Source organism: Mytilus galloprovincialis, chromosome 9, assembly GCF_965363235.1.
Source record: "Mytilus galloprovincialis chromosome 9, xbMytGall1.hap1.1, whole genome shotgun sequence".
Lineage (NCBI taxonomy): Eukaryota > Metazoa > Mollusca > Bivalvia > Mytilida > Mytilidae > Mytilus > Mytilus galloprovincialis.
Window position 1 is genome coordinate 79999669 of NC_134846.1, and position 15565 is coordinate 80015233.

At 31.4% G+C, this 15565-nt stretch overlaps 1 protein-coding gene across 1 annotated transcript in view; it reads right to left on the reverse strand.

The window, feature by feature from the left end:
• LOC143046089 (uncharacterized) overlaps positions 1 to 15126 on the reverse strand; it is a 32686-nt gene extending 17560 nt beyond the window's left edge. The window contains exons 1-12 of the mRNA XM_076219076.1: positions 15060 to 15126; positions 14925 to 14977; positions 11680 to 11773; positions 11042 to 11116; positions 7760 to 7825; positions 6167 to 6271; positions 5316 to 5568; positions 4511 to 4675; positions 3365 to 3464; positions 2472 to 2583; positions 1721 to 1879; positions 271 to 353 (exon numbers count right to left, since the gene is read on the reverse strand). Coding sequence (XP_076075191.1) covers positions 271 to 353; positions 1721 to 1879; positions 2472 to 2583; positions 3365 to 3464; positions 4511 to 4675; positions 5316 to 5568; positions 6167 to 6271; positions 7760 to 7825; positions 11042 to 11116; positions 11680 to 11773; positions 14925 to 14977; positions 15060 to 15113 — 1319 coding nt within the window. The 5' untranslated portion in view covers positions 15114 to 15126. The remainder of the gene's footprint in view (positions 1 to 270; positions 354 to 1720; positions 1880 to 2471; positions 2584 to 3364; positions 3465 to 4510; positions 4676 to 5315; positions 5569 to 6166; positions 6272 to 7759; positions 7826 to 11041; positions 11117 to 11679; positions 11774 to 14924; positions 14978 to 15059) is intronic.
• Positions 15127 to 15565: the final 439 nt, after the last annotated feature.

Below are 15565 nucleotides of genomic sequence, written 5' to 3' on the forward strand. Positions count from 1 at the left end.
TTTTTCGAAAAACTAAGGATTTTCTTATCCCAGGAATAGATTACCTTGGCCGTATTTGGCACAACTTTTTTGGAATTTTGGGTCTTCAATGCTCTTCAACTATGTACTTGTTTGGCTTTTTAACTATTTTGAGTGTCACTGATGAGTCTTATTTAGACAAGATGCATGTCAAGCGTATTAAATTATAATCCTGTTACCTTTGATAACTATACTACTTTTATGTAAATTTATAAATAAAACATAAGTAGAACATCTAACTTTATTACTTACGCCTTATCAAGAAAGAATTCAAACTTCCCAGAAGCTGTGTCGTGGATATATTTCAATTTCTTTAATTCTCGTATATGTAAAGCCTAAAATTAAAGAAACATATTTAAAAACAATTAAACATTAATCAGTTTTTTCACAAACAAAGACAAAAATCTTACACAAATTCATTCCATTCTGTCTTCTCTGTTATTCTCTCAATTTTTCTGTCTTCATATATTTGGGTAAATTTTTTTTTTCAATCTATATCCATGTATTGTATATGTCTACTTTCAAGTATATAGTGGTAACAAGAAGACTTCAAAGGTAAAATATTGTCAGATCTATTTTGTTACTTTCAACAAATGAAATATGTTTTAATTAAACTTGGTTAACATGAATGCATTGTTTATTCATTTTCAAAACATAATATACTTGCAATTATACTTTGAACAATGTTCAGAAATATTAACTTTATGAGTTATTATTAGTATTTATAATATCCTTATAAGAACAAGAAAATTTTATGTGTTAAACAATAAGTGGAAATGACTATTGTATCAAAGACAAAGACCTATTGGTGACCTTCTGCTGTTGTCTGTTATATGGTCGGGTTGTTGTCTCTCTGACACATTCCCCATTTCCATTCTCAATTTTATCATTGCCAATTGTACCAGCTGGAAGTCAAGGTTGGTTATTTGCACTCAGACCCAATATTGATATCAGCCCTCAAAAACCCATATCGTGCCCCCAAAATGGTACTCAAATCTATTTGTAAACAAGTATCAAATGACAATGCAAGTAAATTCATACAAGACATGAAAAATGAGAAACACACAAAAAAAAAACTGAATGGACAACGAGTCATGGGCAGTGGAGCCAGGAGGACACATCTGTATCTCAACTAAATCTGGCAGTACTTAGACAGATTTTTCTTGTTTCAAATTTTGTTAATTCACTATGATTTTTTCTTAAAATGTTTTTGAATTTTTGTTAAAAATATGCAACATAATTTGATATATGCTCTCTTTTTTGTCCAGCTGAAAATATGTGATAAATAGATTATTACTTGTCATCTTCCATATTGGCACTGGTATCCCCCCTCAACCCATATGAAACCCTCTGGCTTGATATGGGAGTCTAGGGCTGATACCAGGGCCAATATGGAAAGTGCCATGAAATTATCTATAAGTATACTAAATGGCTATTCCAATACAGATTCATTTGGTTGTTAAGAGTTTAATATTGAAAAAGCTATTCAAAATGTTCTATATATAAATTTATTTTGAACTATGAGGTTTTTCCATTAGTACAGTCATTAACAAATTTATTGTCATGTTACAATCCTCAATAACATATAGATAGATAACAAACCTACTTGTCATGTTACAATCCTCAATAACATATAGTTAGATAACAAACCTACATGTCATGTTACAATCCTCAATAACATATAGTTAGATAACAAACCTACATGTTTTAATGTTTTTCCTAAGACGTCTTTTACATCTTTTTTATGTTTCTCTGTCTTTTCTGCTTTTTCTTTGTCTGAGATGTTTTTAGATATTGCAGTGTCTAAAGCTGATTTAAAATCTTCTACAAACTTGGTTAACATTGACAAGGACACCTCTAGCTGTAAAATATGTACACAATATATCACATAAAGCCCATACTTCTATTTTTAGAACAAATTCTAATATGACAATCTTCTTTCACTTTGTTATTCCAATTGATTTTTTTTTTTATCATCTACTGATATTTTCAGAATGTTTTTGCTTCATCAAATCAAAGTGGTTGACACTCAAGGGTGTATTTATAGTTCCCCTCAGAAGTTATAATTTTTCTGTTAGAATTAAACTTATTCTTTCATACCATTAATCATTTAAACATTAGTAGGCACTATAATTGTTCACATTCAACGCCTCACTAATGCTTGGTGTAAAAATATTGACAAAAATGATACCTACCACTGTTTTGTCTTTTTCATTTTTAGCCATGGCGTTGTGAGTTTATTTTCGATTTATGAGTTTGACTGTCCCTTTGGTATCTTTCGTCCCTCTTTTATATCGAGCATAGGGTATGGCATGAAAGAATTTTTTATTATTCATATTTACTTATGTGTCGATATAACCAGAGTCCAACCCTGTTTAAAAAAAACAACTATTTTTTATGCAGATTTTTAATTGTATGCAACATATGAAAATTTTGAGATTCTGAGAACTTACCTCTGGTAAAAAATATGTGGCTATTTCGTCATCTTGTTCTGGTTCCTTGTAAGATAACTGTGTCTTAAAGGCATCAAAAAATTCATGGAGTTGCTTTATGAATATATGGAATCTAGATAGAAACAAAGCAAATAGAAAACCATATCAATAGTTGAGTATACAATCATCTGACTTGTTTAGAATAAGCAGGGTCTCTTATAAATAACTAGCATAATGGATTGTTGCACATCATTGTTAAGTGTAATGCAATAAGCTTTGTCTTTGACAAATTACAATTGTATGCTATATATTTCATTTACTAACTCATTTTTTAATTATTTTGAAAGCATTTATGGTTGGAATTTAACAAACCAAGTGTTGAAAGACGACAAATTGTCTGAATATAAATAAGAAAATAAGAAAAAGAAAAATCACAAAAATACTGAACTCTGAAGAAAATTCAAAACAGAAATTCCCTAACCAATTGGCAAAATCAAAAGCTCAAACACATCAAACGAATGAACAACAAGATGTAGTATGATAGCCAGTATATTTATTCATATTGTCATATTTCTCTTGTCATAAAATACAACAGCTACAAATGCACACATAATTCGTGACAATGTTAAAATAATGCATTGAAAAATAAATGAAAGCTTGTTATAACTCTTAATTGCATGGTTGTATCAGGTTGTAGCATAAAAATGTAATTATAAGAATTGAATTCTTCTTTTTATAATTTTTTAGGGTTGTAAAAGTATTGAGCGTTTGCACTTCTTATAAAATGTGTTTAAGTCAACACTATACACCTTAATAATATTCTAAAATGCATTCTATTTTCAAATAATATATCAACACAAATACATATACATTCATGCATGCATAGATGGCTTATAAGCTTGGCTTTTTCTTACCTGGTTTTAGTGTATTTAATAATATCATGTCTTTCTTCTCTGGGTAGCTCACCACTCCTTCTTGCAAACAAATCACACAAAATCATGTACTTTGAAAAAGCTAAAATAATAAACAAAAAATATTTATTTTTCTTCATACTTAAATTACTTAATTTATTATATACCTAGTAAAACAGAGTCAATTTTATGGGTAATATATCCAATTGCAATAGGCCTTTATCAGCAATCTGTGATGATATGATGATGTTGGTAGCAGTCATGGTTGCATACATATATATCAAACCCAATCAAAAACATAACTTTAAGTACTGTGGATTCATTATTTTTCATTGAACACCAATTTCTGTGGCTTTCATGGGTAAAGGTGAACACAAATTTAAATGTTCAACGAATTACAAATTTTCCATAGGCTTGTATGCAGACTTTGGCAGAACCAGGAAATTAAATGTCCACGAAAGTGTAAGTCTTATTCAATCAATGAAAATTGGTACACACGAAAATAAATGAATCCACAGTATATGATACAGCAGAATGCATCACGTGTGTAAGTAAAGGTAGAATCTTTGGTTAACTTGCTTGTTAGATAAACTGTGGAGTTATCATTAGGTTAGGTATACTACCCTCCTTTTGGAGTAGTATAGTCCTACAGACAGATAGAATTGGTTAGAGGAGGGTAGTTTACCTAACCTAATAATGACTTCACAGGTCAGCTAGCAAGCAAGCTATCCAAAGATATTACCTTTACCTACACACTCAATGCATTCTGATGTAACAGCTTTATGACTATGTCGCTTGAACTGTCATGGATTGTTGTCTCATTGGCAATCATACTACAACTCCATATTTTTATAAATGTAAAGTTTTTCATTTTTTTTTTCAAAAATATATATTCTTTTAGTTCAACTGGATTTCCAATGGTACCAAAATCACAAAGTCTAGTAAATTTAATGCTCCATTTTTCAAATGGTGTTAAACAAGATTGATTTTTTACAAATAGCATATAAACAAATGGAAAACTTTTATTCTGAAATGTGTAAGCCTTTACAGTCCCACGTCACTTTCTGTGATAAGAAATTATACTGATTTGTGTCTTTGCCTTGTTGTAAAATTGGCATATACCTCACAATCTGTTATCTATGGACTCACCTATAGCCCCTTCTCTCAAGGCTTGTTTCATTACATAGCATAACTTAGCAGGGTTATGGGACAGGACATCGTCAGGTACCATTGTGTTTCCTCGTTGTCGACATTTAAATAAATCTACGATTCTGTCAGCACATGCATGCATGTCAGCTATCAAACTGACAATTTCTATAAATAGAACAAATAAGAATATTTAAAGATCAATATATTGGAACAATACTCACTGGGTATAATATGATGATGGAAGTTTTTAACGACCTTGACTGGCTATATAGCCCTCACCCAGTCAGTGGGTATAAAATGGATGTACATGCTTTAAATAGAATAGAATTTTCATTTTTTTATAGTATTAGATAGAATAACACTTAACATCATTTAAAGAGTCCTGATGTATAGAAAATTGCATACCAATCAAAAAACATCATTTAGGGTTCATGATTAGTAATAGTTAAAATAAAGTTCTCATAATCTGGAAACATTTCTGAATTGATTCTAATCACAATTACAAACGCTTAGAACATTACGAAGTTTAAATAAGACTTGTAAAATTTTATTTATTTTGTTTTAACCATAATATATCTTTTAACACAAGAAAAAAACCTCTTTAAAATTAACTAGTTATTAGAAATTATCTATACATTTTATCTCTTTCAATGGTTTTATCAAATAACAATTATGAACCAATTAAAGTTCTGTCCATTTGAACTGCTTTTGGATGTTTGGGTCTACTTTTGTATTGTCCATGATATATCTTTTCCTCAATTTCATGTCATCTACATTTGGCAAATTTTTTCAACAATTAACTTACGTTGTTTAAGAGCAGTATTCTTCAAGAAACTTTGACAGATCTGTGTAAAATTTTCCAGTCCCGGTAATTTGCCAACTACTTTGATACAATCTCTAGCAGTTTCTTCTGATAATCCTTTAGGAAGACATTCTGTATACAGATAATGTAAAACTGTCTCTAAAATATCTTCCTTCAACCCACTAAGAGGTGGAGGTGTACTGGTCCATGCTAAGCCAGGAGCAGTCATACTCAATATTACTGAGTGAACTTTGAACTGTAAGTAAGGGAATAAAATTGGTAGATTTATAAGTTAAACAGTAAAGATGCAAGAAAGGGTAGACTTTTGAAACATTGATGTGTTGTTCAGTGTATGAAGCATGTAAATGTGCAAACAAAATATATAATAAATAAGACCTGGTCATGGATGAAATGCTATAATATCCCACAGACAACATTTACAATAACAAATGGTACAATTTTTTTAGAGATCCATACACTTATACACAAATTGTAAGTTACTGTCCTGAAACAGTTAAAATAATAACTCCCAATATCTAATCCCAACCTTCCTTATGTGGTAAAACATAGAGAAACTCCATTTATAGCAAAATTTTGCAGTTCAATAATAATTAAGATTGTTTTTAAAAAACTTCTTGATAATAATATCTAAAACATCATACCTCATTTTTTCTTGGAAATATCTAAAGAAAACTGGCAATATGAAAAAATTTATAAAAAAAAAATCATACTTTTGCAGATTTCAAGAGAATTGCTTTTGGCACATTCTAACTTACAAATTATAAGCCTGATATTTTGCACATTGAAATTTGTAATAACTGTTTGTAAAAATCTCTCTTATGATATACACTTACTATTTTCCCAGTATCAGCTTTTATTGCTACATCATGGAAGTAGCCTTGGTCTAATGCTTCAGTATATGTATACTGTTCTAGTACTTCTGGGTCTTCTTCACTTATCTAAATAGAGATTATCTCATTGGTTAATGTGGAAAAACAGGATTTTGATAAACTACAGATATTTTTGGCAATGTAAGTGTACAGCATGTTCAAAGAGGCGGTTTTTTTTCATTCAAATGTTTTACTGTACAACAAAAGTTTTATTACACAAAAAAATGGGAAGTTTTGCCTCGGTTAAGTATATAGCACTGTTCTCACAATGACCAAAATTGTTCACTGTTACCTGTATTTGTATATATTAAACTACTTAAGCTTGAAGCACACACTTCATTCAGTTCATTATACACATATATATATTCATGTTGTGCTTATTATGGTGACTCTGTCTACTCTAGACTATTGAACCAGATTAGGTTTCAACTCAAGACAGTTAAATTTTTTCTTATACGATCAAGAAATGTGAAAATAGCACAATAATTAGAGAAATATCAATTCCACCACTGCAATAACAGTGTTACGATATTTCTCTACTTGAGAGAATTATATTTTACTATTCAAAGCGTGAGGCTTGCGGAGCTTTGTGAATAAGTAAAATTTCACTGTTGAGAGTAGAGAAATATCGTAATACATGAGTTATAGCAGTGAAATATGTTTCTCTGATGATTTTTATCCTTCCTATTCAGATATTTGACTAGTGAGGAGAAATATTTTTCTCACATCAAACAAGAAATGTGAAATAGTACAAAAATTAGAGAAATCAATCTTAATGATCACCACAGTTTCAATCAGACATATAATTTCTTATTGTATGAAATTTGATATAATATAGGGTTATTGCATGAATATTGGGGAATATTGTCCCGAGTTGAATTTTATATTGCACGAGCTTGCGAGTGCACTATATGTTCTAAGAGGGACAATATTTCCCAATATTCATGCAATAACCCTTTTATTGTATAGCAATATAATATTTGAAAGTAAAAATTGGTTTAAACTAAGATTTTGTCGTTGATGACGTCATGAATTTTGAAGATTTATTGCACTAGTGCAATATTGGAATTTATTGCACGCTAACTTTTGGTTACTCTCTGTGGGAAATATTATATTGCTATACAATAATAAAGTTTATTGCTATTTTGTGCATTTTTCCTCTGATCTTTTTTTGTGATTATTTTTCATATTATGCTACTCGCTTGAGATGGAAGATTATCGCTAGAAACTGAGGAGGCATGTGGCGTTGCTAATGAAATTGTCATGAAATTGACAACGTCGTCATAGGGTAAAATATCGATAAACAGATTACCATTGGTCATCTCAACTCGATTGCATTTCTCGCTTTTGCCGTACAGGCTCAAGCGAGAAAATCAATCTTGTTGAGATGATCAAAGATAACTATAAATACTAATTTTAAAATGAGACCTTTGCAATACACAATGTTATATAAGGTTGACATTTATATTTATAATCTATTGTATATCTTTTTAAATTAAGGGATCTTTTTCAGTCATGTTGTATCAAAGGGCAAAATGAGTTATCATGAATATCTACCTTCTGACATTGTAGCATACAACATCTTTCACATGTCAATAACATCAAATCATCTGATATCTCAGCCTGAAATATAACAAGTTTTCAATAAATATAAAATTAACTGTTAGTTGTACTGATTTTCCACAAACAAAAATTGCTTGACACCTTATATATGATATAATGACACTAGACCACCTAGGAAATTTGCAGTTATCAGTTATGAACATCGAAAATCTCTTGATTGATTGTTTGATGGAGAACCCCCTTTTTCACTTTTATTTAGTCACATAATAAGCAATATGCATGCATGTTGTGACTTGTTGTCATTTAGATTACTCATATGCCCAATGTAAGCCTTCAGCAATAGAAATGACTGAAAAGATTTAGGCAGATTACAGTGTATAGTAAAAAATGTTTTGAATTATCATGCCAGTAGCAGGTAGGATTCCATGACCTGGTTGTTCATCATTTGATTCAATCATCTAACAAATGGTTAATATGCGGATTAAACAAGAGATGAGCATGAAGGGGTTTTTCAGTTATGGGACTTGCTTCCTTAAGGAACAAAAATTTGAATCTGTCTCATTAAAATGAACCTGTCACTGAGAAATTTCACATACAGTCATACAAAAAGTCATTAATAAACATTTGTTTTGTTTAGATCAAACTTCAATAGACTTCTTATCCATCCCCTTCCAATTAGTTTAAGTTAGACTTAATATGGTATTCTAATATGAATAAACCCATGCTCTAAATCCAATAATTTTTTTTGCACATGCGTAAATTGACAACTGCAGAATAATGAATTTGATCAAATTGGCATGCATTTAATATATTTCATTAACTTAAAACACTTCCAAACTCTTAAATGGTGCACATGTTGTTATTAATTCATTTATTATGACTGTAATGTGTTGCATATCGAAATTGACATATTTGACCTAGATCCGACAACCGTACATGCTGGCTGTTCATAAACTCCTCCCTCTAAAAAATCACAGTGCCAGCTGTTTGCTTCTTTACAAACTAAAAAGGGAGGTTCATGGAAGAGCCTACACAATCGTTTTACCTTTATACACATCAGACATAGAAATTACCTTAATTGTCCTAGTCAGAATCGAAATAATTGATGCAAGCTATACTTTATTGTAGTTTTAACATGGGTAGGCATTATATTCGTGTTATATTAGCCCTCACTATTGCTCGGAAAAAAATAATCACAAATATAACGCCTACCCATGTTAAAACTACAATGAAGTATAGCTTGCATCAACTATTTCTCAATTAAATGTGCCGTTAGTTTCCTTGTTTGAATTGTTGTACATTTGTCATTTAAGGTCCTTTTATAGCTGACTATGTGGAATGGGCTTCGCTCATTGTTGAAGGTCATATGGTGACCCATAGTTGTTAATTTCTGTGTCATTTGGTCTCTTGTATACATTTGTCTCATTGGCAATCATACCACATCTTCTTTTTAATATGGAAGATTGATATTGTGTTCCATATAAAAACTAGAGGCTCTAAAGAGCCTGTGTCGCTCACCTTGGTGAATATTAAAGGAAGCAGATGGATTCATGACAACATTGTGTTTTGGTGATGGTGATGTGTTTGTACAACTTACTTTACTGAACATTCTTGCTGCTTAAAATTATCTCTATCTATAATGAACTTGGCCCATTAGTTTCAGTGGAAAATGTTAGTAAAAATTTACAAATTTTATGAAAATTGTTAAAAATTGACTGTAAAGAACAATAACTCCTAAGGGGGTAAATTGACCATTTCGGTCATGTTGACTTATTTGTAAATCTTACTTTGCTGAACATTATTGTTGTTTACAGTTTATCTCTATCAATAATAATATTCAAGATAATGACCAAAACAGCAAAATTTCCTTAAAACTAACAATTCAGGGTCAGCAACCCAACAACGGGTTGTCCGATTCATCTAAAAATTTCAGAGCAGATAAATGTTGACCTGATAAACAATTTCACCCCCATGTCAGATTTGCTCTAAATGCTTTGGGTTTTGAGTTATAAGCCAAAAACTGCATTTTACCCCATGTTCTATTTTTAGCCATGGCGGCCATCTTGGTTGGATGGCCGAGTCACCAGACACATTTTTCAAACTACTAACCCAAAAGATGATTGTGGCCAAGTTTGGATTAATTTGGCCAAGTAGTTTCAGAGGAGAAGATTTTTGTAAAAGATTACTAAGATTTATGAAAAATGGTTAAAAATTGACTATAAAGGGCAATAACTCCTAAAGGGGTCAACTGACCATTTCAGTCATGTTGCCTTATTTGTAAATCTTACTTTGCTGAACATTATTGCTGTTTATAGTTTATCTCTATCTATAATAATATTCAAGATAATAACCAAAAAGAGCAAAATTTCCTTAAAAATACTAATTCAGGGCCAGCAACCCAACAACGGGTTGTCCGATTCATCTGAAAATTTCAGGGCAGATAGATCTTGAACTGATAAACAATTTTATACCATGTCAGATTTGCTCTAAATGCTTTGGGTTTTGAGTTATAAGCCAAAAACTGCATTATACCCCATGTTCTATTTTTAGCCATGGTGGCCATCTTGGTTGGATGACCAGGTCACCGGACACATTTTTCAAACTACTAACCCAACAGAGGATTGTGGCCAAGTTTGGATTAATTTGGCTCAGTAGTTTCAGAGGAGAAGATTTTTGTAAAATATTACTAAGATTTACGAAAAATGGTTAAAAATTGACTATAAAGGGCAATAACTCCTAAAGGGGTCTACTGACCATTTCAGTCATGTTGCCTTATTTGTAATTCTTACTTTGTTGAACATTATTGCTGTTTACTGTTTATCTCTATCTATAATAATATTCAAGATAACCAAAAACAGCAAAATTTCCTTAAAATTACTAATTCAGGGGCAGCAACCCAACAACGGGTTATCCGATTCATCTGAAAATTTTAGAGCAAATAGATCTTCACCTGTTTAACAATTCTACCCCATGTCAGATTGCTCTAAATGCTTTGGTTTTTGAGTTATAAGCCCAAAACTGCATTTTACCCCTATGTTCTATTTTTAGCCATGGCGGCCATCTTGGATGGTTGGCCAGGTCACCGGACACATTTTTTAAACTAGTTACCCCAATGATGATTGTGGCCAAGTTTGGTTTAATTTGGCCCAGTAGTTTCAGAGGAGAAGATTTTTGTAAAAGTTAACGACGACGACGGACGCCAAGTGATGAGAAAAGCTCACTTGGCCTTTTAGGCCAGGTGAGCTAAAAATTAAACTTTAAACAATAAACACTTACTTTAAATTCAATGACATGTTCTCTAAAAGTTCCAAAAAACTTAAGTAACACAGATCCATGTCTTCCAGCTGTGAACTAAAATAAATAACAGAAAGTTAATATATATTGAACCCATGCATTATATGCTACTTACCATATAAAGACTTATAAAGTACCAGATATTTGTGTATGCAATTTCAAGTTGACTAGTGTTCTCCTTGGAATTTTTTTTATATCATCCTGGTTAACTGGAAATTATGAAATACCACCTGGTTCCTAGAAACTATACCCTCACATTCATAATGCTATCTATAAGAAATTGATTTTAGAGAGCATCACATTCTAGCATCTCATTACCATGATGCTAAATTTAAAAGCCCCTGGGGAGCACTGTCAACAACAAAATAGTCTCTTTCTATATTCAATCAAACTATTTTTCTGCTCTCTAATGATGTGATATCTTATATACTGTATTATTTTTAAAATAATTTAATTTTCAAACATGTTTTACCAGGTCTATTCTCTAATCTATGTTGTTTTATGCATTATGAAAATATACTGTGCTTATTTACTTAATTACAGGTTAATGGCTTCATGCAAATGTACTGTGCAATATAATAACTTGCTTTTCTAATTAAAAAAATAGAAGTACACTTTACCTCGTATGAATCAGAACTAAAAAATGGTGCAGAATCTGTTTCATCTACAAGTTTCCATGACACATCTCCACTGTCATCCAAGTGGAATTCTGATCTATTAAATAAAACAATTACTAGTAAGAAGTTAGATTTATGATAACAGATAGTGATGTTAACATTTTAGTGACAAATTAATTTGATTATAGATGAAAATGCTGATTTATTTGAGTCAGAATTTCATAAAAATGTTCAGAAATGTCATAAACTTAAAAATAATGTGATCCATGATAAACACAGAAAGTTTTGTACTGCAACAAACCCTACATGAAGCTGTAAATAGAAGGGTAAGGACAAGAATTATGAGTAAAAAAACACCATGTTTAGTGCCTAGATATGATTTTGATGGTAAAATACAAATTTTGAAAAATAAAGTGGAAATATGAGTAAAGGTGTAAAGCTCTGTATAAAGGAGATATGCCAAAGCTAATAAAACTGCTTCTCTTATGGTTGTGGCCTGTTATCTATTTCTTGCATGAAGATAATTTCTGGTATGACATTGCATGGTCTTTGGTAGATAGTTGTTTTGTTGACAATTAAATACAGCACATATTTCTATTTGTATTTTGTTTATTGATTGCATTATTTATAAAACAGTCCGTTGTTTTTCTTGTTTGAATTCTTCTACATGGTAGTTTTGATACCCTTTGGTTGTTATAGCATACTATCTGCAGGGTTAGCAATATGTTAATTACATTTAGACTTGGATAGAGACCTGCCTCATGGGCGATCATATTATGATACTACCTCTGGTCGTAAGATTACTGTCTTGTTGACAAGTATCCATCTCTTTTATAGACATGACAAACCATATATTAAAAAATTCAATTAGAAAGTTAAAAGTATCTTGTACTACACGCAAATAAATGACATGGGAGTTTCTAAATCAAATTTGGACTTATTAAATACTTTGACACTTGGTGTATTTTGACGTTTTCGTTCTCTTTTATGGTATACACCTTCCTCTTACTAACTTCAGTTTCTATGTTTATGAAAAGTATTTTTCCAGTATCCTAAATAAAATTAAGTAACTCCTCTGCAAATAAACAAACCAACCAACCAACAAAAAAATGATCAGGTTTGGGATTGTTCGTTTCTTGTTTAGATCTGGTAAAAAAAACTTTATCTGCACAAACATTTTTGTTTACAGGCATGTTTACAGGCATGTTCATTTTTGTTTGTACAAACAGCTTTTAGTGTCATAATGCTAATTAACCATGTAAACATCAATAATTTCACAAACAAACAAACTTTAGTGTATCGTGGAATGAGACTTTAGCGTGTTCCATTAAATAGCATAGACCATCACACTTTAGCATTAATAGCATATCAAAACATCGCATTTTAGCATATACAGTATAGGCGATTGCACTTTAGCGTGACCATCATGATTTTGCGTCCCCCTCACACTTTAGAGTCCTACACATATGAATACCAAATACCATTACCTTTATACCTTACCATTAGTAACTGACCTAATCACTTAACTTTAACATGTAAGCTATCAATTGCAACAATGCAACAAATGTGAATAGACCAGGACTATGGGAACAGGCTAATTATTCTCAATGGAAATGAGTATGTGTCAATGCTCTTACAACTGCATACCAAATATTCTTGGAGTGCCATAAGTGGTTCAGTATTTCAGTACCTTGTATCTGGAAAGTCAGTATTTCTGTCTTCAATACAAGCATGACAAGAAGTAGTTTATTCAGAACATAAGTAAATCTGACAAGCAGGTGTGTCAAACCTTACTATCTGACTAAAATTAAAAAAGGGGATGGTCATGATGGTTCACCTTCTAGAAAATCTTTATATTTTTACTTTTTAAGTAGAAAACTAGAAATATATACAAAAAGGAGATAAAATACTTATCACGAGTCAACTCTGAAAAGATGAGGGGTCTGGTCTTAGAGTATTCTTCATAAAATTTCATATCACTTTTTTACACACTAAATATGTTAACCCAACATTTATAACTATGACCCAGACATATCAATAATGTTATAATGAACTGTTATTGACAAGATTGTCCTGAACTCATCTATTCATCTTCAAGTTTGCTGGTGAAACAAAGAAAAAAACCTTTGTATCTATCATGTAGAATTTACAAATACTTTCCAATGAATATCTTATCAGATTTTTTTATCATATTTACATTGTAAAATATCAGCTGCACAAAATGTATCAACCTTTTTGAACTTGATTGCTGCAATATCAATATGCAGACAACCTGATAGTCAGTGCATTTCAGTCAATGATGTCACGTTTCAACCCATCATGTCCATGTGCATACATCCACATCAATTTATCGGAAAGCAGGACAATTTGCTAACTCGCCCAATTTATGATCTAGATGAATATGTAATTCAGGTCTGTAAACTCGCCCCACTTCATTAAAAACTTATCTATACAGTATACAAAAAAAATAAAAAATTAAATGATGATTTATTTCAACAAATAGAAAAGACATGTATACAAAAACATGTCTATCTAAGCTTAAGGTTTTCTTAGGTATTTATTTTATTTTTAAGTGGTGCGAGTTGGTATTACTAAATTCATCATTTTATATCTATTTGCAATGAATGGGCCAAGTTGGCAGATCTTTATTCACCAGATTTCAATCTTTTCATAGGTGGGGCATTGTCCCACCTATTTTGTAATGGGATTTTACCCTTTTTTCATAAGTGGGGCAGGTTCTGGTAGACAAGAGTGAGGCAATTGTTTTAAGAAAGTTGGGCGAGTTGGTGAAAAAGTGGGGCGATTAGGTGTGGGGTGATTTGCCAGTGGGTCAATTTGTCATTGATTCAAATTATCAATGAAGTTAAAAGCACTATAAAATCAGTTTATTACTAAAATGTACTACATTTGAGACTTACCGCAACTTGCTGACTGGAAATTTAAAATTTCACTCCCCATGTTTAATACATATGACTAGTCAGCATTAGTGCCATAACAGGTCACCAGTAATGCCTGAATAGCATAAGTTCTATACATTGTGTAACTTAAAATTGAGGAAATGTAATAGTTTTTTTGTTGTTGTTTGTTCTTCCTTGTCATCATTGTAAATTGCCTTTAACTGGTTCACATGATTGTTGACTTGTAATTGAAATTAAAGGTATATCCTTCAACTCACGATGTTTGTAAGTATACAAAGTGAATCATTGTTAAAAATAGTTATTCTGTAATTTCCATGAAGTATATCTTACCCTTCAATGCCTGTTGTATCGACTGTTCCAGCCAATGAAACACATTCAACGATCTGAAATAGAAACAGAAAAGAGTGAAGTTTGTGTATGTTTTATTCTTATCCTTCCAACCAAAATTACAAGAGCCTCTCTTACCCTCCAAGTTCCAAAATATTTGTCGAACTGATCCGACACTCCAAGAGTCGCCATGTTGATGTTTACAAACAGCTCTCTCTAGAGTTTTCATATTTTACATTCTTAGTTCATAGTCTTCCGAAAGCTATGTACTTCCGGAAATAAAAGTACACTCGACCTTTCCTCCGTACAAGCTGATATATAGATATGAGGGTCTTGTATTGATGATTCCTCATTTTTGATTTATTTTGACTCATTTTCTAGCTTTATTATTTTTTTTTGCCATGATCAGTCTCTATTCTTTAAACCCACCCTAGCATTCATAGTACTTGAGTTGTATAAAACCGGCTTTTTAAAACTATGGATTTTTTTGGAAAAAAAAGTTTGTTTCCAGTTTTTGGAGAAAAAAATAATTTGTTTTTGATTCTGAGAAAAATGCTAAAATTGAAAGAAAAAAATAGTTTTCGACTTGTCGCCAAAAAATAGATTGTTTTTCGCCACAGGCGAAAAAAAAAGTTTGTCCAGAA